The sequence below is a fragment of the Stenella coeruleoalba genome (assembly GCF_951394435.1).
Source record: "Stenella coeruleoalba genome assembly, chromosome: 5".
NCBI lineage: Eukaryota > Metazoa > Chordata > Mammalia > Artiodactyla > Delphinidae > Stenella > Stenella coeruleoalba.
Window position 1 is genome coordinate 75,371,585 of NC_137150.1, and position 23,210 is coordinate 75,394,794.

General features: G+C 45.2%; 1 protein-coding gene across 16 annotated transcripts in view; it reads right to left on the reverse strand.

Annotated features, from left to right (window-relative positions):
- The window catches only part of KALRN (kalirin RhoGEF kinase), a 642,647-nt gene that overhangs the window by 564,726 nt on the left and 54,711 nt on the right, over window positions 1-23,210 (reverse strand). For 5 of the 16 annotated variants that reach the window (XM_079922557.1, XM_079922556.1, XM_079922564.1 and 2 more), the window contains exon 1: window positions 12,169-12,286. The exons of the other annotated variants lie outside the window; for them this stretch is intronic. In XM_079922557.1, the coding sequence (XP_079778683.1) occupies window positions 12,169-12,235 (67 nt within the window). In that variant the 5' untranslated portion in view covers window positions 12,236-12,286. Of the gene's footprint in view, window positions 1-12,168; window positions 12,287-23,210 lie in introns of those variants that run through there. 16 annotated transcript variants of the gene reach the window in all.

The following is a 23,210-nucleotide window of genomic DNA, read 5'->3' on the forward strand; positions in this document are numbered from 1 at the left end:
TAGTTTCAGTTACCTGCAGCCAAATGCATCCTAAATGATATTCATAGTGAGAATAAAGTATCCACCATTTACTGAATGCCTACTATTGGCATGCACAACATATAGATTTCAATTTTGTGTAATTCCCCACAAAGTCTTAAAAGGTAGTACATATCAGTCAATACAGGCTTGGTAGACTATGGATAAAAACCACCTCAAAATCTCAGTAGCTTTACAGAAGAAAATAAGTATTTCTTGCTCATACTACATCTTCAAAATGGTTCAGCAGAGGACTATGCTCATAGTCACTCACGGTCCCAGGCTGATGGAGCCTTTAAAACCCAACAGAGCTCCTATAATTGATGAAACACTGGGAGAATAAGGTAAATAGTATTTTACTTTTAAAGCTTCCACATGGAAATGAAACATCTGACTCTGCTCGCATTTCATTGGCCAAAGCAAGTCACACGACCAAAGGTATAGGGAAGTGCAATTTTATCGTGTGCCTGGAAGGTGTAGAGCTGGAAACATTTAGTGAATGGCTCTTACGATGACCACAGATAGATATGACCCTAGTTCTTCCAATGAGGAAGCTGAGGCTCAGAGAGGTATTTAATACGTGTTAGATGAATGGAGAATGTGCTCACATTAATACATCTTCTGAAGGTAATATTATGAAAATGACTATTAGCCCTTTGATGATGGGGTAGTGAGAAGAGAAATGGAGCTGTGATATGATCTATAAAGAGACAAGCAAAGTACCTAGTTGGGTCTCATCATGCTCTATCCCAGAATCACCACTATCAAGGGCAGAGTATGGGACCAAAGCAGACAGAGGGCACACATCTTAGTCCTTCCTTTGTTCCTTGTGCTAACCAGAGCCTTTCCTACATGGATAAGGTGGGACTGAAATTGGCCAGAGAGAGAGTTTGTATACATGCACTAAAGTTTCCCACTATCTTATGTATTCCAGGTGTTCAAGATGTGGTTAAGAGGGGGAAAAAAATAAGCCCACATAATCGAGTTGGCCATGCCAAGTTTCTTAACTTTGATCTATGTAGATTCAGAAAGCTTGCCAAGGCAAAGGAGATGCAAACTGAGAGAGCTCGCAACTCATCATGTCCAAACACAGGACAAGGGGCCACCTTGTTCTCTTGGGTCCTCAAGACCTTCCTATGAGGTGGATTTTCCAGCCTGTAATGTGCAGAATATTCCCCACCTCCTCCCATACCTACTGATGACACATGCACCACCCCCCTCCCAGTACCCTACACTACTGGCAGGCTCCCTTGGCTGCCACATGTGTCCTGCCTCGGCCAGCCCTGTCCAGCCTCCTGCAGATACAGCAGCATTTGCCTGAGATTCTCTCCTTGTGGCAGGGAAAGAGTCAACACTGGGGTTCTTATTTACTTACATGTTGGTTTAGTCCTTCCCAGGGATGAGGCAGCAGTTAAGAGGAAGGAGAGGGAGGAGGGACGGGGGGAAGGCACAGAAAAGAAGCTGTGGTGAGCCAGAGACTGGCGGAAGAAGTGTCTATAATTTCAACTGCTTTCCAACCACACTGTCTCTAGCTGAGCCCCCTGGGGTGAAAGGTCTGTGTATTACTGGGGATAGGAGTTTGTAACCTTAATTAGGCCTTGAAGTATTTGGCGGTGTTCATCCTGAAACTTCCAGAAGGAAAAAAAAATGTGGTTTCCATTACAGTGTCACTGAGGGGCTTGTACTGGGGTTGGGATCATTAAAATGAAAACACTGATGAGTAAGTCATGGCATTTTTTTCTCCAAGACTTACGTCCTTCCTCCACCCCTAGCCCTGTACTTTATTTTGAGACAGGCTTAAAATAGTCTATAAAATATGGAGCTCATTATCCCATCTAACAGATCTCATTTGGCATGAATGTAGATTAAAAGCCCCACGCCAGTTCTTCCTCCTAGCCTGGGTTTATAAGGAAGACACTCCTCTGCTTTTGCTCAGGGCTGAGTTCTCTAGAGTGTGATTCTACAGTAGACAGGGAGAGCCAGGAGGTGCCACTTCCAACTCCACTCAGCTTATTTTTCATGACAATAACAAGGGAGGACAGAGAAAGACAATTCTGCTTTCTGGGCTTCTTCGAAATTTTCCCTACAGCCTTAAAAAGCCTAATCCAAACTAGACACCCCTCAAACCCATGAATTCTCCAGTCTGCCCATTCTTCCACATACAATAATTCTATTGGGGCTGCTAAAAGGGGCAGAATTGAGTTGAAACCACAGGGAATATAATGAAAAGAGGCCTCAACTAGGAGTTTTTGTGTCCTTGCTTCAAATGCAGGCTCAGTCAACAACGAACGGTATGACTTTAGAAAGCGAAATCATCTCTTTGGGCTCAGTTTCCTCATCTTTTAAATGAGAGGTCTCTTCCAACTCTGTCTCTTTTTTCTTTTGCTCAGGGTACAATTATGGAGGCAAAGACAATGAGAAATAAAAACCTTTTCCTACTCACCACTGATCTTATTTGACCCAATACCATCTCCTGAACCAGGAAATTCACTTTTTATCTGATAAAGCCCCAGCCTTCTCTGATTATACACCTTTTGTCTGAATCACTAGAGTGTTTGCATTGCATTTTCTCTTACTCCGAATGCCCTTTTCCCTTGCTCTATCCAAATCCTTAAAAATCCAAATACTCACAAGGACAGTGCGCTTAATAATAGTAAGTACATGCTGATGACTTGATTTATCAATTTTTAACACAGACCTTGCACAGGTGTCATCTCCTCTCCAACGACCTCCCCCAGGGCACAGTATAGGATTTTGTATAAGAGGAGGGAGCAGGGACTGATCTCTTGATGGTACTGACAGGCTCCACCCATTAGCAGTCCCCTCTGAGCTATCCAATGGCTGAGTAACCAGGTGACAGACCTACTCCTTGCCCCTATATTTTCTAGTTGTAGGTCCCTCTGAGTCCCCTCAGCTACTTCACCTATACAATGAGAATAACACCCCCTACACACAGCACTGTTGGAGGCTTGAATGAAGCAGGTAAGAACCTATCCAAAGTCTTGAACTACCCACCTCTCCAGTCTCAGCCCATGACATTGCCTCCTCTTTTGCTAAGAATATCAAGGCCATCTGAACTGCATTTCCTCATTTCCTTTTTCCTACTTAAAAATAGCTCTCTAAGCACCCCCTTCTTCCTCTCTCCCAGCAGAGGAAGCATTCTCCCTCCTCCAGTCTTCCACTTCCATCTGCACTCCTTAGTCAACCCACTCCTACCTCCTCCAGGTCATTGCCACACTTTACAGCATTTATCACAAGCTCTTCTTCTAAATTCAACTGTTGCTTGACTCACGTATTGTCTGCCTCACTCATTAGAATGTAAACTTCATGAAGATTTCATGCCTTATTCATGCTGTATCCCCAGCAAATAGCACAGTGCCTGGAGCACCGTCGATGCTCAATGAGTATTTCTTGAATGGATTAATGGATCCATTTCTACTCATCATTTTCAAACTACTCTCTGTCACTGGCACCCTCTCCCAGCCTCAAACACATTCAAGCCTCCCTTCCTCAACAAAACTATCACTTGACCCTACTGCCCCATCAACCACCATTCTATTTTTACCTTGCATTTTCTGACATATTTCTCAAACAATATGTGCTTGCTGCTGCCTCATCGTCACCACCTCCTCCCATCACACTCTGGTTTCTCTTCATAATGGCTGCCGAAGCAATGCTGTGAGTAGTCACCAAACTCCTCACATTGCCCATCTTCCTAACTGTCCCTTCTCCTCTACTCCCAGGAATTTCTTGTATACTGGCTTCCTCCTATCCTTAGGAATACTCTTCTCACCCCTTTGATGCTGTCTCCCCAAGTCCACACTTTCCAAAACCAATCTACATTTTCCTCTATACTCTTTCCTGAGCTAATATCAATTTCACTATCATTCTGGGGGCAGATGACTCAAAACCACGCATCTCCTACCCTAACTCTCTAGAAACATAGACATACTTCAGTTGCATGAAGGAGGTGGGCATTTTGTTACGCCATGTTATACTTCTTTGCATTCTCAGCACCTGGTCTACTGCCGGGTACATGGAAATTGTTCAATACATTTTTAAACAGTTAAATGTTACTGCTCTGCCATTATTTGCCTTTAACCTGATATGCAAGCAAGAATCTTCACAAGGTGACCCCAACCTATCTTTCCAAATTTAACTCTTACCACACAGATGTTCCTGGCAGTCTGTACTCTCTGTCTTCCATCCTCATCATTAAGTACTACTGAAGCTTAAGTCAGTTCTCTCCTTTTTAATCTACCTGCCATTGTATTATTTACTGTGTTATTTCTTAGTGTCTATTTCCCCTGCTAAACCCTAAAGCTTCATGAAGACAAGAATGCTGTCATCTTCAGCATTGTATTCCTAGGCCCTTGAATACGGTACAGCCTATAGTAGGTCCTCAGAAGATACTTGTTGAAGGAGTGAACATTTCCTCTTTCCTTCAGACGGACCCAACTATTCCTCCCCCTTGTGAATGCATAGCACTCATTTAGCAATTCAACATGAAACACCTTGTGAGATCACAGATATATTATAGGTGTTGTAGGTGTATCATTTTGCAGGCATTACAGGTATTGTCTACATAGAACCATGGAACATTACAGCTAGAAGGGATCCTTCTTAGAAGTAATCCAGAAGGGCCAACAGAGACTCAGAGAAGTTACCGCTGGTTCTTGATCTTTCAGGAGTTTGAACTGTAAGTTCCCTGAGGGCAGGAATCCTACTTCCTACCCCTAAACACTCCCTGCTATACCTGGAGCCCTTAGTAGACAGTATTACTACTGCCACTAATAATAACACTACTGTTTATTGTTTTGACAATTACTTTGGTGACATACCACCTCCATCCACAAGGTGAAGAACAAACCCATCACCTACACTGGGAACCCACAGGTGGCTTTCTGACCATCCAGACACACAGCTACCCCCACTGCCTCTCAGCTCTGAGCCATCACTGAAAATGTCACAACAGAAGAACAGGCGCTGGGAGGCCATGCCACACCCAGGAAGTGCTGTTTTACTGTTCTCCCCTCACAGTCACCTCCTCCTCATTGGGTAGAAACACCACACCGGGACCTCACAGCACAGCTATCGGTGTCCTTCCCCCAGGACTTGGCCTAGATATATCTTGTCTAGTGATCTCACACCACAGACATCGCATCCCGGTGATACACTCTACTCTCTGCTCACAGGGAAGGTGGGCAGACACCCCAGTTCAACACATGTGCCAGAGAGAGAGAAAGATGGGGGTCCACCCACCGGTACAAGAACAGGTAGAGGAGAGAACTCATCCCAGACGAGAGTCAGGGGTCCTGGATCTCAATTCTCCTCTTAGTAGCTCTGTGACTATAGCAGATTCTTTAACCTCTATAAGCCGGTTTCCTACCTGTCAAATGAGAACTAAAGTAACTTCTCTCACAGAGACCAAGTGAGGACCAAGGGGGATAAGATATTGGAACTGTCACATCATTACAGTTCTCTCCCCCACACCCCCCTTGACAATTCCAGGATGACCAGCACCGTCTCTGAGTTCCCTGGGGAGTTCAGATACTCTGTTAGCCCCGTTTACGCAGTTTCCTAATAGGATACAACCTTGAACTAGGTGTCTGGGTGAGAATACAAAGGGATAGGGAGACAAGGACCTGCCCTCAGAGAAGCTCTACTCACAATGAAAGAGAGGGACCCCCCAGAAGCAACTAAGCTCCTACAAGCAACCGAAATCTGGGAGGAGAGCATGCTTTTACCGAGGCACTTATTCACACCAGGCACCAGCCACACATATTAACTTCTTCAAGGCTCACAACCACCCCAGGAGGTGTGTCCTTCTACCACCCACAGGAGCACATCGTGAATCGCAGAACGCTGGCCTGTACCTAAGTGCCCACGAGTCTGTGAACAGAACCAGGTATGATTGATTGTGGGAGCTTTTTCTGGAGGACATAGGGGCTATGTGGTTTGGAAGGGGAAGGATGTGGGTTAACTGTAAGAGGAGGAAGCTTCGGGCATTTCAAGTGGAAGCACAGGAAAATAGGAAGGTTGCTGGGGAGGTTCTGGTATGGTGCAATGCGGAATTGTCCTGAGATGGTGTTTCAAGGGGTGCTATATTCAAAATGCTTATCGAACAAAAGGCCAGGTCCCTTTAGGAAAGTGGTTTTGTGCCAGAAGCCAACTGAATAAGAGATATCTATTTGTGATGTAAAAGCTACGTTAAAGTAACTTCTTTATGTATTGTATGAATATTCAGCTCAAATGGGAAGGTGATTACAACCAAACCTCCTCTTATTAGAAAACTCCCAGCACAGGAGAACCAGTCTATGTGTTTTTCATACACATGCTGTGCTTTTCTTTTCCTCGCCAGCCACAGGGAGGAACAAGTCATAAAGGTTGGCACAAAGAAGCTACATGTCATGCTGGGCACATATATGCAACAGGTAACAAGAAGAGGACAAGCCAAAGGTGGGTATCCAGAGTCCAAGGCAGCCTAGGAATGGACTAAGCAAAGACACCAACTCTGAGCCGGCCAGTGGCCAGTGCTGGGCGGATAAACGAGCAGCAAGCAAGCCAAAGACAGGGCATCCGTCAGTGATGGGAAACCAGGGGCCAGCAAGTGGGCTGCAGGCACAGGAAGGACAAGACCACAGATCGGGGTGCTCTGAGAGCCACGGCCAGAGGGCCAGCTGCCTGGGCACTGCACCTGGGCAGAGTCCATGCTTGGATAGAACATTTGGTAGCTTTGAAGACTGAGGCAACAGAGAATGGCCACGCAGGGAGAGGGAGCTTTAGTGAGAAAGACAAGTAAATTCCCAGCTGAAGAAGCGCCCGACACCATGGAGGCTTGAGGAGAGTTACTGTCCTCACTGACCATCTACCCAGAAGGGAGAAAGGGATTTTTCTTTCTCTAATTACAGCTGAGTATGGGCAGTGCCCATACTGAACTTACTGAACTTACTCTAAGCAAGTAATGAAAGGTTGTTGACATCTGCAGTGACAAACCACCATCCCCAAATCCAGAACCCTAGGCAGCCAGAACAGAGAGTGGCAAACCCAAGGCACGCCGAGACCAGACAACATCCTGGGGCACAGGTAAATTTTTTTTCCCAGGAATATGAAAGAAAGTCAAGATTTAGAAAGACAAATATCGTATGATATCGCTTATATGCGGAATCTAAAAAAAATGATACAAACGAACTTATTTACAAAACAGAAACAGGCGCACAGACTTTGAGAACAAACTTATAGGTTACCGGGGCGGGGGAAGGGTGGATGGGATAGATTGGGAGTTTGGGACTGAGATGTACACACTGATATATTTAAAACAGATAACCAACAAGGACCTACTGTATAGCACAGGGAACTCTGCTCAGTCCTCTGTAATAACCAAAATGGGAAAAGAATTTGAAAAAGAATAGCTATATGTATATGTATAACGGAATCACCCTGCTGTGCACCTGAAACTAACACAACATTGTTAATCAACTATACTCCAATATAAAATAAAAATTAAAAACAAAAAAAATTTTAAATTAAAAACAAAGATTTCGTTAGGTAGTGATAGAAAATGGTTAGAGCTGAAATTTCTGAAGAAACCTGCATGAATTATATCCAAAGGATTGCATTCTTTTAAATGTTGTTCCTTAGTACATTCCTATGTTTACGCCTACGTTTACTACTCTCATTGAGTGACTGCTTTTCTCATTTGTTTTGTTATTTTGCTGAAGAGTCATTTTTGCCTTTACTCTCTGGTCTCCATATGAAAGCATGACAATGAGCAGTTCTCAATTGTGGCTGTCATTAGAATCACCTGCAGAGCTCCTTAAAAATGCCAATGTCCAGCCTCCTTTCCAAGGATTCTAATTTAGTTGGCTGGGGGGGGGGGGGGATTGGGTTGGGGGGTGGGAAGGGAGAAGCTGGGTATCATGCTTTCTAAGCGCTCCCAGATGATTCTAGTATATGTCCAGGGATGAGAACCAGTTGGTTTCTGGCCCAGAATCCAAAACACTTTGTGGTAGGTACAGGAATGTAGACGAAGCAGCAAGAAGAAATTAAAGCCAATAATGTAAATTCAACAGATCACTTAAGTTTTCCACATCCCAGTCATTTTTGTACTTCTACGCCATCTCACCATATCCCCATAACTCCTACAGTTATTTCCTTGATATCATTTTAAATCAATTCCATCTTTTACTTAAATTTGGTTTTAAAAGAAACTAGTAGACTGGGGGTAATGGCAAGGTAACATAAAAAGGCAGGAGCAAGAGAAGAAAAGACAGTGGCTCCTGAGAGGAAAAAGCACTCAGAGTTAGAAATCAGGGATGGCGGGCCCAGGGAGAGACCCAGGATCCGTGAGGTCAAGTTGGCCTAGGCATAGCGGTGAGAGGGAATGAAGTCTTGGCGATGGGTTAGGGAATAACAGAGAATGTCGTGGAATGGGGTTACAGGTGGCATGGGGCTGTGCCTTTAAAGGAACTCTAGGGACAGAGAGGACCGAGGGACCAGGGGTGATGGAGGAGGCAGACATCTGGGGCCAGAGATGAAGGCAGGGCAGAGTGTAAGGCCCAGGTAGGGCTGGTGAGAAGGTAAAAGGGAGACTACAGGTGGGAATGAGGGGAGATCTGAGGGATGGGTGGGGCTAAGGAGGGCTTGCACTGGATGGGGTGTGGGCAGGGGGTGGACAGCACAGCAGAAGCAGACGCTGGACAAAACAGGGTGTCCTCCAGACAGTGCCAGGCAGTGACCAGCAAGAAAACGTCCAGCGATACCTGTAAACTGCCTGAAATCGTTTCATGTGCTACCAGTGGTGGTCGTTCCCACACACTGGGAAACACTGCCCGATGCTCTATGAATAAAGAGCATCAGTCTTTTCACGCTTCCCCTTTCATGACAAAAAAAAAATTAGATGTAAACAAGGAAATGTAAACCCCCACCTCACTTGTCTGGTCCCCATGGATATACCAAAAGTCAACAACAAAAGGCAATGTGACTTCTCTTCTCTTATACACACACTCATGTTTCAGATCTGTATGAGCACCTTTCTTTTGATGGACAGTTCCCACCATAGGAACCACCTCCTCAGTCACCATCTGAAAGCACAGAACACAATCAGCAGAGTTGACAAACGCCCAGTAACAAACACTGTAAAAACAGCATCTGCTATTAATGAAAGAAATCACCAAAATAATCATGTCTGAACAACCTGGCAGTTCATTATCGTATAAATCCTCACATATAGTTATGTCCTAGAAAACAACCCCTTTTATTCTCTTAAATCCTTATCCTTAACGAACAATGATGGGGGAGACAAAAGATTCATCTGCAATCACCAAGCATGCACTGCCATTTCTTCGTAAAGTTTATTTCCACTCCATGATGTGTTCCAATGTTTCCTTCCTTTTCCTAGGTGTGTCAAATCACAGATCATTTATCCCCCAGTCACAGCCACGAGAATGACTCAGGCTGGCACACAGCTTGTTGATTATTTCAATTTCCTGGGCTACACTTATCATTTCCCACTTCTCATTGCTTATTCCCTCCTCACTTTCTTGAGGTCTGTTACTTTCAAAATGACACGAGGCATGACGATGATAAGGGTGAAGTGACATAAAATCCTAAAAAAGACAAAGGGAACTAAATTCTGTTACACTAAAGACGAATCCAGGAGAATTTTGTTCACTGCGCAGAAGGACGGGTTCATCATTCATCCATTCATTCAACAAATATTTATTGAGCATTTCCCATGAGCTAGCTCAGTTTAGCGCACCACATTAAAGCATGCCGCTGTCTATACAAAGTCAGCTAACGTTAGTTACTAGAGGCAAGTTGCTGTATCCTAAAATTCTGCTTGAACGTGGCCGTGGGCATCACACGTGTACATGTGTAATACCCACTAACCAGAACTGGGCAACATAAATCAACACCCAACCCCCCAAAGCCTGGAAATAAGGGGCCCTACACAGTCAGAAGCTGCTAGTCTAAAGCCTCACGTTAAAGAAAACCCTAGAAACACTGTTTATGAAAGACCATAAACTTTCCAAATACAGCCATACATGGTGAAGAAATATGCATGGAAGAACGCACCATTCTGGCAACCAACGTTGGCTATCCAAGGGGACAGTTTAATCAATCAAGCCATAAATTCATCAACCTGACATTTCTAAGAATGCCTGACATTTTTACATGCACTAACACAATAAATTTCCCCCAAATTCCATAATATAGGTATTATTATTAACATTCCCATTTTTCAGATTAACAAACTGAGGGTCATTTTGAGGGTAAATCATTTATTCAAGGGCACCGAGAAAGTAATGAAGTCAAAACTTGAACCTAAGTTTGCAACTCATGGAGTCAAGCATTTTCTAAAAAAATAAAACCAAATTATTATTAATGTAGCTTATACATTAACATCTAGTTTCTTTTTACAATTAGCATCATATGTTGGTTTGAATCTTGTTTTAATTTATGTAAGTATAAATTATCTCTAAGCTCTAACAACTCTTAATTGGACTTTTCTCAACTCCTGGTTATTACACACCACATGTTCCTGTCTTTCCTAATATGTCTGTCAGACAGTGAGAATTAACTGTCTTGGTAAAGAAAATTAACATTTAAGGGGCATTTTCTTCATTCCAGGCACTGGGATAAGTATTTCGCTTACAGTCTTTCTCTACAGCAACCCTCTGAGTTGGTGCTACTGCTGTCATTATCATTCCCTTTTACAATGAAGGAGGCACAGAAACGTTAAGTAACTTGCCTAAGTTCACACAGATAAGGGGGATTCACACCTGGTCTCCTTCTCCTTCCCTTGGTCGATGATCTCCACCAGTAACAAGTTCTGGCTCTCTTCCTAACACTCTCATCTCAAGTCTGGGCTCCCACTGGCCTGTTCTCAGTGCTAGTGAGAGACCGCTTTTCAAATGTGCTGGTTTGGCTTCCTCCATCTTTGATTTCTCCCTGATAACAGCGCTGGTTCACCTGCTATGTGTATAGTGCTCTGCTTCCACCTGGTATTGACCTCCTGGCACACCTACGACTATTCAAGGTGAAGATGAGTACACCTTGGGCTGTGCAGCAGAGCTTCCCCTGGGCCACCTTTTCCATCAGGGATTTGACATCGTTCTTGCGAAAACCTCTTAAAGGAGCCAAAGCTTTTAAAAATAACACTCAACATTGTAAAAAAAAAAAAGAAGAAAGAAAGAAAAGAATCAATTACTCAACCAGGTTAACAGTCGGTTTTCCTTACACCAGAATGTCTAGATTTGCATCACATTACCAGGAGATTTAAATCACATGAATATTCAATGATAAAATGTATTAAGGTCAGATTAACCTGAGGAATAAAATGGACTTTCCCTTCCCTTTCCACTAACTGCAAATTCTGTACTGGCTCTATCTACAGATAACCACAAAGGCAGCTGCCCTCCGGACAGGTGCTACAGCCCCATGATGCTGAGGGGCATTGTAAGGAGGAAATGAACACTTACAAAGCACCTACTATGCACCAGACATTATGTTACATGTTTTACAGGTGTGAATTAACTAAGAATTCCACAACAACCCCAGCAGATAGGTCTCACCACACCCATTTTACAGATGGGGAAACAAGCTTAGATAGGTCACACAAATCAGTCTAAGGTCACAGAGTTGGTGGTGGCAGAGCTGAGGTGTGAGCCTGCATCTGTCTGCCCCCAGCCTCTTGCTCAGGGACCATTCTCCTTGCTGAACTGCTCAGGGTTCCATCTAGAACCCTGAAAGATGGGGCTTAACTTGTCTTTGACTACAGTACACAGCTTGATGATCAACCCAACAAGAAATGAGATCCGGATACACACATGCTCCCCAAATGGCCCTGGGCTCCCAATTCCCGGCTGGGTAAAAAATGTCCCCAGAAAAACAGCCTTTTTTTACTTTCCATGGGTTGGCTACTCGGCTGTTTCATTCTCTCTTCTCCCTCCTTGCTTTCTGCTCCCTTCTCCACTGCATTTTTCTGTGTGTGTGTGTGTGTGTGTGTCTGTTTCTATCTCTCTCTCTGTCAGAAATCTCTGTGTGTGCATATCTCCCTCTCTCTTACACACACACACACACACACACACACACACACACACACACACACACTCATATTCATTCTCTCTCTTTCCCCCCCAGGAATACCTCGATCCAGCAGCCGGAGCAAGCGGAGATACCAAAGATACCACTGGTCCCAGAAGCGGTCCGTCATCCCCCCCTGAACTCATCCTTCACAGCCAGTCCCCTCAGCACAGCCTCATCCCACCACCGCCGACTCGAGGAGGCCGGAATTACTTGACGCTGGGCTCGCGCGCGCAGCCTGCTCAAAGCAAATGCCTGCCTGTGAAGACAGCCACCAGTCCTCCCACACAGAGGCTGACTGTGCCGGGAGCCTGTTTCACAGCAACAAAGGAACAAGTGCGGAACACTGCCGCCTTGTGCGGACTGAGCCTGCATGGGCCCAAAGGGAGACCAGAGGTGCGGGGGAGGGCGGCCAGGGAGCACCTTCACAAAGAAGGGAGCAGAGAGGTGGTCTTGGGAATGAAAACCCACAGTCAAGGCCGTATCTTGAATGTCATTCCAGGATCTCCTGCCATCCTGGCTGTCCCTGCCTCCCATGCCAGAGGCCAGTGGCTTCCCTAACAGGACAGGGGTGGGAAGCCAGGAGCTCAACCACCCTGGACTCCGAGGCCAGACCAAAAGAGCCAGAGCCTCACTGCCTTGTTCCTCGGGAACCACAGGCACCTCCTGCCCAAGGGTGCAGGACCCATGTGACCAGAAAAGGGCCACAGACCCTATCTCCCTTCGTGGACCCTCTGCTGTCGTGGAGACAGCATGGGCTCTGGAGTCACATGGTCATGGATTCAAATCCTGCTACCACTGAATAGCTGCCTGGCCTTGATCAAGTTACTTCAACCCCAGCCGCCTCCTCTGAAAGCTAGAGAGAACAGCATTTGCTTCATCAAGCTATTGTGAGGCTCCCAGGATAGGAAGGACCTAACATTTCTGGTCCAGCACTCGGTGAATGGCGGTGCTCAAGTGCTCGTTCCCCCTTCCCCTCCAACCCCTCATCCTCTCACCAGATTTCCAGCTCCCACACCTCCTTACATCCCATGCTTTCCTACCTCTGTGCATGTGCTCCTTTCTCCCTGCCCATAGCATGGCCACCCTACGCCCCCACTTCATCGTGGCCAAATCCTCCTATTTTTCCACAGAATCAGGTAGCCTTCCCTCGTCTTTCTCCCCCTCTACGCTGCATTTCACTCCCTCCTTTGTGTAAGACCTCCTTTGTACAGGACTGCTCCCTTACTTGACCACAAACTCCATGAAGACAGGATCTGCTCTGTGATCTTCGTTACATCCCCTGAAGCATCTTGAACTTTGCAAGTGCTTGAGTATTTACTAACTGAATGAGTGAAGAGGCAAATGGCACGTGCACCCCACACGGTTTCATTTTTAAGTCAGGAAGAGGAGTGGACTGCAAGGACCTCAGTTCCTGGGCACCACATAAGGCCTGTAGAAGGATGACAGGGCACCCTGGCCTTGCCTTGCTGGGAACCCATTTTACACGGTGCTGGCCACCCGCATGGTGAGCCTGTGTCCCCAGGTGACCAGAAGTCCTGCTCAAACAAGGGAACTCCGAGGGGACCCCCAGGTCTGGAACAACTCTGGACTCCAAGCCTAAAAACTACCCAGCAGCCACGTGCATATTCATCACCGCTTTTGTTTCAGCCCAGGCCATGCCAGCAACGCCTTCTCACTGTCCTAATGGAAACGCTGGCACCCCAGGCTTCCTGGTCTCCAACAGCAGCGGGCAGGGGCAGGCCTCCTCAGCGTCAGCTCTTCCTGGGAGCTTAGGCTTCCAGGATGACACAGGCTGCAGATTCTGACAGATGCAGACTGAAAAGGAGGCACGTCCTGGGGCAGGAGCTAGGCGGGGGAGGGAGAAAGCCAGCAGAGCCACAGTCTCCACAAGCCTGCCCCTGCCCCTGCTCCACCGCTGCCCCGTGGTTCCTTCTGGAAGGGCAGCATTGGGACTGAGCACACACCGCTTCCCAGAAGCTACCTCGCAGGCTCTGGTAGTATTATTTTACTATTACCTTAAATGGACAAGACTCCAGTGTGTAGTTAACACAAGAATGCACGCCCCTCCTCCTCTCTCTCCACAGAGAAATGCACTGACCCTCAGCTTCCCCCCTCCTTCATGAGTAACAGGCTCCATCATTCAGGTGTGCAGTACGTTTTAGCTCACACAGTACTTCCACACCCATCATCTCCCTTGGTCCCCCGAGCCACCCTGCAAGGTCTGTAGGATGGGACTCGCGTTCCCCAGTCTACAGAAGGGAGAGCCCATGCTCCAAGAGGTTAAATCACTTGCTTACGGTCAAATACCTAGAAGGTGGCTGGGCTGCGGAAGGAATGTGTGCCATCTGTCTCCTCCCGAAGAGTTTCTGGGGCTCTGGATTGTTCCCTGGGGACCTGTGAGGTCTTTCATAGAGGGGTGGAAGCCCTCACAGTAGGGCAGGACGCCCAGGGCAGGGCTGACATGCCACCAGCACAGGCTCAGCAGAGGGCCTGCGCGTGGCCTCTTCCTGAGTGACAGCCTTTCATCTTTTTCTTTGGCCCTGGCTTGTGGCTGCCCAGGGAGAGCATCTCCAAATAAAAATGCCGAAGATGGTTCTGTCTAACCCAACTTGGGAGAAATCTGAGATGTGAGGGATGCACACATGGCTCCCACCATGAGGAGACCTAGACGGAGATGGGCTTTGGAAAGAGCCTCTGTCTGTGAGGCAGAAAGTCCTAGTGACTGTGTGGATGCCGTGTCGACTCTGATGGGGCTAATTCTACTACTCCACATCCCATTCTTGGGTCTGGAGAAGGAAGCTGGCCCTGTTCCCCTCCTCCTAGTAATCAAGTGCCAAACATTCCACACAGCCTCATGTTCAAAGAAAGAGAATAAAGATGTTAAAGAACAACACGGATGCAAGAACTTCCCCCACAAACTGTGAACCTAAGACCATAAGCATCAGCTGTGGGGTCAGGGCCAGGATGAACCCATTCAGCCAGCAACTGTACTAAAGATTGGCTTCAACCCATCGAGCTGGGCTCCTGGGAGCTCCCCAGCCCACCAATGCTCATTTCTCCAACTCCCACAGAGCCTCGTAAGCCATGCTTTCAATCCAGCCCCTCCAGAAGTTGAATAAAATGTTCCAAGAGATTGTCAGAGCTGTCATTTACCTGGAGTGCAGTTAGAATGGACGGGACACCGGCCAGGAGGGGCCTTTATTAGGTTTTTGTCGTTGTTGTCATTTTGTCTTAAACAATACTCCTGCAGCAGCTCCTTCTTTCATCATGGTCAAAGCAAGCACGGTCATTCCCATTGGTATGGTTCCTCCAACCCACCTGGCTGGCTACAGGGACCTGTTCTCAGGAACAAGGAGCATCTCCAGGCCAGCAACAGCCCGTCCATTCCAGAGGGCTGATGCCCACCTGGATGATCACCGGTTACTCGGTGTCACAACATAGATGTGTTCCCTTCTCTTCGCTGTTCCTTTTTCTTACTTGGCACTGTTCTTTCTCCCTCTCTCCGCCCGCCCCAACGTGGAAACACTGTGTTCCCAATCAGATAAAGCCAGCACAAGTGTATGGCGCAGAAGGCAAGCAGCACAGAGGGAGGAGAGAAGCAATCATGTCCCAAAGCTTTCCCACTCATCTCCCGGGACAAAGGCACTGTTCCCGCAGAGGCACTGGCCAGCTTCTCGGACACACAGGGCTACCTGACCAGGGAAGGCCACAAGGGAGGCGGTACAGTTGCTAGTCTGCATAGCGGAGGGAAGACTATCCCTGTCCCTTGCTGCCCCGCCCATGCAAGTGGGCTCCACCAGGCTGCCATTTTGGCCTACAAGCTGTGCTTCAGTTGCAACATGTATCACACTCCAGCAGACAACAGCCTCAGCCACCTCCCACACCACTTCTGCCCCTTGGCGATTAGCACCCAAGGGGTGAAGTGCAGCCCTGTGGCAACATAGTCTCAGTGACGCCACCCATGGATGGGATGGACACTGGCCAGTCTCTCCTGTGAAAGCCTGGTGTCCCCAGGTGAACAGGCTCCCTAGGTCCACACCTGAGGCCAGCACCTAAGACAGGTATCACCTGTCACTCTGAAATTCAAGTCCACTTCTCCCAAGAGGCCTTTTCCAGCTAACCTCGTTCATCTTCTATCTCAGAGGTTCTCAAAGTTTAATGGGCAGCAGAATAACCTTAGAGGGTTGGCTATCCATGCAGATAACTAGGCCTCACTCCCCAAGGCCTGCATTTTTAACAAGTTCCCCAGAGGAGTCTGAAACGGTGATCTAGCTGCTTCTGTCCCTGCTCTCCTCTCTCACTTCACTGAACTATTTTGGTTGACTTCTAGAGTGCACCTCATTTCCCACACATCCTAGGAGTCCAGTAGGGAGGAGGATTCTGAGTCCAGAATTAGAAGAGTCTCCTGGAAGGTAAAGGGAGGTCCTGCCTGCCCTCAAGGCCCAATAGAGGGCCCCAGACGGAGAGGCTGAGGAGCTGCCAGCCAGGAGGCTGAGAATCAGGCTCATCTCTCCACAGGCTCCAGAAAGCATTCATCTGTACAGTGGCTTTAAATGTCACCTCAAATATCAGGCCAGGCGGCAGGAGGGGAAGGCGGAAGCTAATTAGCCTGCCTTGTCCTACTTTTGTGTTGCTTTCATCCCTGTTCACCTCTGACCTCCACTGGGATCTTTAACTCTCCCTTGGCGGGGGTAGCCTGGAGATGCCACACGACCCATCACCACACCGGGCTCTAAACCAAATTGCTAAGTGGGGGAAATGCAGTCTCTCTCCGACCCCTCCCCTGAGCATTTATTCCTCGCCCACCCATCGCCAGAACCCCCACTGTTGCCCTGAGTCTCCAACCACAGCACGCCACCCAACACCCCCAGCCTGGGCCCCAAGAGCTAGAGCCTCCCCCTCTTGTCATGCCTTTTCAAAGCTCACCCATCCTGGGCCTGTGAAAAGTATGGTGATAATCTCATCCCCTGTAAGGTTTCCATGATGAGAGCTTAATACTCAGACCCTCAGGGAATATTTACATTTTGGCAAAAATATTGTCTCAGGTCAAAGGAAGGAAAACAAAGACCGAAAACAAAACCAGGCTCATAGATACAGAGAACAGATCAGTGGTTGCCACAGGTGGGCAGTGGAGGGTGGGTGAAGCGGGTCAAATGGTACAAACTTCCAGTTATAAGATACATAAGTCCTGTGGATGTAATGTACAGCATGGTGACTACAGTTAATAACACTGTATTATACATTTGAAAGTTGCTAAGAGAATAGATCTTAAAAGTTCTCATCTAAGGAAGAAAAATCCGTAACTATGTATGGTGACAGATGTTAACTAGACTTACTGTGGTGATCATTTAACAATATATACAAATCATTAAGCTGTACACCTGAAACTAATATAGTATTGTACGTCAACTATACATCAATTTTTTTTAAAAAGGGAAATGTAAAAAAAAATAGCATGGCATATTTATACCATCACCAGGAGTGCTAAGTTAACATTTTATTTTGAGGATTTGTGCGCACACACACACACACACACACACACACATATATTCTTAAGTCAAAGAGCTTAATTTGTGCAAATTATGATCTGGAATGACAAGTAAATTTATTCAACCATTAAAAAAAAAGGAAGGGGAGCAGAAGTCCTGGCCTCAGATGAGCAGTGGGGGTGGGGCATGCTGGGGGCAAGATGGAGGGTCCATGACTCTCTTCCTTAAGCTCCATGGGCGCTTGCCTGTCAGCTGACCTGCTGAAGGCAACTCAAGGGACCTGTTGCCTCCTCTGCCTTCCTTGCTCGCTCCCCTGATCTCCCACTTCCTACCCAGAACATGGCTGGCTGCCCTCTCCAAATACCTAAATTGAAAGTAGCTCGTCTTGAAGACAAAAAAAAACAATAAATAGTTAGAGCGGACAACTCAGCACCTGACCAAAGAGGCCCAGCAATCCAGAGAGCTCATTATTGCCTCCTCTGTTTCCCTCACAGCCAGTGAGGGGCGTTTCCCTCTTGCCTCTACTAACAGCAGTTTCTTCACCCATCAAAGGAGGCGGTGTGCCCCAGTGACCTAAGGGCCATCAAGTCTGGGGGCCGTTCACTCCTCTGAGGTTTGGCTTCTCTTAACTGTTCCTCCCATCTCTCAATTCCCACAGTGCACCAACTTAGAATCAGAAAAACTTAAGTTGTCAGTCACCACAGCTGAAACCTCATGCCTCATTCAGCCTGTGGGGAGCCCTACTGTGGAGCATTCCCTCCCTTCTCTCTTCATCCCACACCTTCTCCATCTCCTCCAACAGCTTTTCTAAACAGCCCCCCTCAGCACACCTGCCCAGGAAAATCAGGCACCAGACCACTCTGACTGCACTTGATAATAATGAATGTGAAGTTCAACAGGATCAAAAAGAGCCCACCGGGCTTCCCTGGTGGCGCAGTGGTTGAGAGTCCGCCTGCCGATGCAGGGGACACGGGATCGTGCCCCGGTCCGGGAAGATCCCACATGCCGCGGAGCGGCTGGGCCCGTGAGCCATGGCCGCTGAGCCTGCGCGTCCGGAGCTTGTGCTCCACAACGGGAGAGGCCACAGCAGTGAGAGGCCCGCAAAAAAAAAAAAAAAAAGCCCACTGTACCATCAAAGAAATACTAAATTTTGACTAGCATATATCTAGAACGAAACTATTTTTTTCCATAACTGTTGCATTTTTTCATTTTTTGGAAAATGTATAATTTGTGTGTGTTCCATAAGGCAAACACAATATTTGACTCACCTGAATGCCCTGACACCCACTCTAACACGCACGCACCAGAGTAGCTGCACACTAGCCAATTTGAATTCTCTCTTCCTTGACTCTTATTTTTAAAAAGAAAAGAATCAATTGCCATGATCACTTTACTTTTTGGCAAATGAATTCTGCTTATGGTTCTTAAAAATAATTGATTCCCATAAATTCTATAACTAATCTCTTTATGATCTGTTTATCCAGTTAATCTGAAGCTTTCTAGGTGTCAGGAAAGAGCCTGAGCTAAATAAGACTAACTAGGTTCAAATCCCAAATCTTTTTCTAGCTAACTAACTTGAGGCAAATGACTTAACTTCCCTAAATCTCAGTCTCTTCATCTTTTGGATGAAGATAAGGCTGACCTTACCAAATCAGAACAACTTGCATAAGGAAAAAACAAAATAACATATAAAATACTAAGCACTGTACCTTACCTAACAGAGCAGGCACTTCATAAAGTTAGCGCATTCTCCTACAATAGAAAACAAACTCATGCCAGGCTGAAATTCTCAATCCATGGGATATAAGTGGACAGATAAGCCAATCAAAGAAAAAAAAACAGAGAGGTCAGACAGCAGAAGCAAGAAGAACTACAATCCTGCAGCCTGTGGAACAAAAATCACATTCACAGAAAGTGAGACAAGATGAAAAGGCAGAGGGCCATGTACCAGATGAAGGAACAAGATAAAACCCCAGAAAAATAACTAAATGAAGTGGAGATAGGCAACCTTCCAGAAAAAGAATTCAGAATAATGAGAGTGAAGATGATCCAGGACCTCGGAAAAACAATGGAGGCAAAGATCGAGAAGATGCAAAAAATGTTTAACAAAGACCTAGAAGAATTAAAGAACAAAGAAACAGAGATGAACAATACAATAACTGAAATGAAAACTACACTAGAAGGAATATATAGCAGAATAACTGAGGCAGAAGAACGGATAAGTGACCTGGAAGACAGCATGGTGGAATTCACTGCCACAGAACAGAATAAAGAAAAAAGAATGAAAAGAAATGAAGACAGCCTAAGAGACATCTGGGACAACATTAAACGCAACAACATTCACATTATAGGGGTCCCAGAAGGAGAAGAGAGAGAGAAAGGACCCGATAAAATATTTGAAGAGATTATAGTCAACAACTTCCCTAACATGGGAAAAGAAATAGCCACCCAGGTCCAGGAAGTGCAGAGAATCCCATACAGGATAAACCCGAGGAAAAACACGCTGAGACACACAGTAATCAAATTGGCAAAAAATAAAGACAAAGAAAAATTATTGAAAGCAGCAAGGGAAAAATGACAAATAACATACAAGGGAACTCCCATAAGGTTAACAGCTGATTTCTCAGCAGGGACTCCACAAGCCAGAAGGGAGTGGCATGATATACTTAAAGTGATGAAAGGGAAGAATCTACAACCAAGATCACTCTATCCGGCAAGGATCTCATTCGGATTCGATGGAGAAATCAAAAGCTTTACAGACAAGCAACAGCTAAGAGAATTCAGCACCACCAAACCAGCTCTACAACAAATGCTAAAGGAACTTCTCTAAGTGGGAAACACAAGAGAAGAAAAGGACCTATAGAAACAAACCCATAGCAATTAAGAAAATGGTAATAGGAACATACATATCAATAATTACCTTAAACATGAATGGATTAAATGCTCCAACCAAAAGACACAGGCTCACTGAATGGATACAAAAACAAGACCCATATATATGCTGTCTACAAGAGACCCACTTCAGACCTAGGGACACATACAGACTGAAAGTGAGGGGATGGAAAAAGATATTCCATGCCAATGGAAATCAAAAGAAAGCTGGAGTAGCAATACTCATATCAGATAAAATAGACTCTAAAATAAAGAATGTTACAAGAGACAAGGAAGGACACTACATAATGATCAAGGGATCAATCCAAGAAGAAGATATAACAATTATAAATATATATGCACCCAACATAGGAGCGCCTCAATACATAAGGCAACTGCTAACAGCTATAAAAGAGGAAATTGACAGTAACACAATAATAGTGGGGGACTTTAACACCTCACATACACCAATGGACAGATCATCCAAACAGAAAATTAATAAGGAAACACAAGCTTTAAATGACACAATAGACCAGATAGATTTAATTGATATTTATAGGACATTCCATCCAGAAACAGCAGATTACACTTTCTTCTCAAATGTGCACGGAACATTCTCCAGGATAGATCACATCTTGGGTCACAAATCAAGCCTCAGTAAATTTAAGAAAACTGAAATCATATCAAGCCTCTTTTCTGACCACAACACTATGAGATTAGAAATGAATTACAGGGAAAAAAACGTAAAAAACACAAACACATGGAGGCTAAACATTACACTACTAAATAACCAAGAGATCACTGAAGAAATCCAAGAGGAAATCAAAAAATACCTAGAGACAAATGGCAATGAAAACAGGACAATCGAAAACCTATGGGATGCGGCAAAAGCAGTTCTAAGAGGGAGGTTTATAGCAATACAAGCCTACCTCAAGAAACAAAAAAAAATCTCAAATAAACAATCTAACCTTACACCTAAAGGAACTAGAGAAAGAAGAGCAAACAAAACTCAAAGTTAGCGGAAGAAAAGAAATCATAAAGATCAGAGCAGAAATAAATGAAATAGAAACAAAGAAAACAATAGCAAGGATCAATAAAACTAAAAGCTGGTCCTTTGAGAAGATAAACAAAATTGATCAACCATTAGCCAGACCCATCAAGAAAAAGAGGGAGAGTACTGAAATCAATAAAATTAGAAATGAAAAAGGAAAAGTTACAACAGACACCGCAGAAATACAAAGCATCCTAAGAGACTACTACAAGCAACTCTATGCCAATAAAATGGACAACCTGGAAGAAATGGACAAATTCTTAGAAAGGTATAACCTTCCAAGACTGAACCAGGAAGTAATAGAAAATATGAACAGACCAATCATAAGTAATGAAATTGAAACTGTGATTAAAAATCTTCCAACAAACAAAAGCCCAGGACCAGATGGCTTCACAGGTGAATTCTATCAAACGTTTAGAGAAGAGCTAACACCCATCCTTCTCAAACTCTTCCAAAAAACTGCAGAGGAAGGAACACTCCCAAACTCATTCTATGAGGTCACCATCACCCTGATACCAAAACCAGACAAAGATACTAAAAAAAAGAAAATTACAGACCAATATCACTGATGAATATAGATGCAAAAATCCTCAACAAAATACTAGCACATTATAATCCAACAGCACATTAAAAGGATCATACACCATGATCAAGTGGGATTTATCCCAGGGATGCAAGGATTCTTCAATATACGCAAATCAATCAATGCGATAAACCATATTAACAAATTGAAGAATAAAAACCATATGATCATCTCAACAGATGCAGAAAAAGCTTTTGACAAAATTCAACACCCATTTATGATAAAAAACTCTCCAGAAAGTGGGCATAGAGGGAACCTACCTCAACATAATAAAGGCCATATACGACAAACCCACAGCAAACATCATTCTCAATGGTGAAGAAATGAAAGCATTTCCTCTAAGATCAGGAAAAAGACAAGGATGTCCACTCTCACCACTATTATTCAACATAGTTTTGGAAGTCCTAGCCACGGCAATCAGAGAAGAAAAAGAAATAAAAGGAATCCAAATTGGAAAAGAAGAAGTCAAACTGTCACTGTTTGCAGATGACATGATACTATACACAGAGAATCCTAAAGATGCCACCAGAAAACTACTAGGGCTAATCAATGAATTTGGTAAAGTTGCAGGATACAAAATTAATGCACAGAAATCTCTTGCATTTGTATACACTAATGATGAAAAATCTGAAAGAGAGATTAAGGAAACACTCCCATTTACCACTGCAACAAAAAGAATTTAAAAAAAAACAATGTCAGCTTTGCCACTGAGGACAGCTGTAAGCCAAGTGGCCCTTGTGAAGTCCTGAGTTAGGGATAAGTCATGACTCCAAACCCCCCGGCTCTCTACCTGCCCTTCAGGTGGGGACAGATTCCTATATCTTACTTGCCCAACTGCCCTAGCTTATCTGGCTTCCTCCCTCTGCCCTAACACAGGCTGCAAAGTTCCAACAGAGATTCAATTATGAGAAATCCTTTGACTATGCCCACATGAACCATGTGGATGAGCCTGAGTACTGAGGAGATGGAAAACTTTACGGAGTTCCCTGATGGAGTTTCCAGGTAGTAAACGCCAATGATTTGGCTTCCCTAAAAGTCCATCAACCCTGGGACTTCCCTTCCCTGGTGGTGCCGTGATTAAGAATCCACCTGCCAATGCAGGGGACAC